The sequence below is a fragment of the Eurypyga helias genome, unplaced genomic scaffold, assembly GCF_000690775.1.
Source record: "Eurypyga helias isolate BGI_N326 unplaced genomic scaffold, ASM69077v1 scaffold36778, whole genome shotgun sequence".
NCBI lineage: Eukaryota > Metazoa > Chordata > Aves > Eurypygiformes > Eurypygidae > Eurypyga > Eurypyga helias.
Window position 1 is genome coordinate 1 of NW_010269462.1, and position 1,254 is coordinate 1,254.

At 57.5% G+C, this 1,254-nt stretch overlaps 1 protein-coding gene across 1 annotated transcript; it reads left to right on the forward strand.

Annotated features, from left to right (window-relative positions):
* Positions 1 to 3: 3 nt before the first annotated feature.
* Positions 4 to 877, forward strand: LOC104505448 (frizzled-1; the record flags this gene model as incomplete). The annotated part of the gene is made up of 1 exon (XM_010158121.1): positions 4 to 877. A coding segment is annotated over one exon (762 nt), but the record flags the coding sequence as incomplete, so codon positions are not given.
* Between the last annotated feature and the right edge of the window lie 377 nt (positions 878 to 1,254).

The following is a 1,254-nucleotide window of genomic DNA, read 5'->3' on the forward strand; positions in this document are numbered from 1 at the left end:
TCCCGTACCGTGGCGCAGGGCACGAAGCGGGAGGGCTGCACCATCCTCTTCATGATGCTCTACTTCTTCGGCATGGCCAGCTCCATCTGGTGGGTCATCCTCTCCCTCACCTGGTTCCTGGCCGCCGGTATGAAATGGGGCCACGAGGCCATTGAGGCCAACTCCCAGTACTTCCACCTGGCCGCCTGGGCCGTGCCGGCCATCAAGACCATCACTATCCTGGCCCTGGGGCAGGTTGACGGGGACGTCCTCAGCGGCGTCTGCTTTGTGGGCATCAACAACGTGGACGCTCTGCGGGGCTTCGTGCTGGCCCCCTTGTTCGTCTACCTGTTCATCGGCACCTCCTTCCTGCTGGCCGGCTTCGTGTCCCTCTTCAGGATCCGGACCATCATGAAGCACGACGGCACCAAGACGGAAAAGCTGGAGAAGCTCATGGTGAGGATAGGGATCTTCAGTGTCCTCTACACGGTGCCAGCCACCATCGTCATTGCCTGCTATTTTTATGAGCAAGCTTTTAGGGAACAGTGGGAGAGGAGCTGGGTCACGCAGAGCTGTAAGAGCTACGCCATCCCCTGCCCCAACAACCACAGCAGCCACCACCCGCCCATGAGCCCCGACTTCACCGTCTTCATGATCAAGTATCTCATGACCTTAATCGTGGGCATCACCTCGGGCTTCTGGATCTGGTCTGGGAAAACCCTGAACTCCTGGAGGAAGTTCTACACCAGGCTCACCAACAGCAAGCAGGGCGAGACCACCGTCTGAGACCCCTGCCCACCGGGGCTCAGGTGGCCAGAGGACTGGGGCTCTGTCTCGGGAAGCAGTTCCCCTATCCAGCCTGGGCAAACTTTGGGGACCGCGAGTTGCTTCCGCAGGCGGCGGGAGTGGAGGATGAGCCGGGGGGGGGGGGACCCCTGCGCCTGGGACCGCCCGGCTCTGCCCTCCCCGCTCCTCGAGCTGAACGCACTGTCAGGTTGGGGGAGAGGGATGTAAATAGCCACTGTAAGATTTTGTAAGTATATTTGTATTTAAATTACAAAAATCTCACTTTTTTTAATTATTTAGGACACTTGCCGATTTTTGCTTCCTCGCTCCCCCCTCTCTTTTTTTATTTAAAAAACCAGAAAAAAGGTGTTGGATTTTTATTTCGTAGGGCAGGAAGGCAAAAACTGCCGGTCAGAGAAACCAAAACAAGCCCCTTTTGCAGTGGCTTCGCTCGGAGCTTCAGTTGCCGGAGCAGCAGGGCCCGGGCTG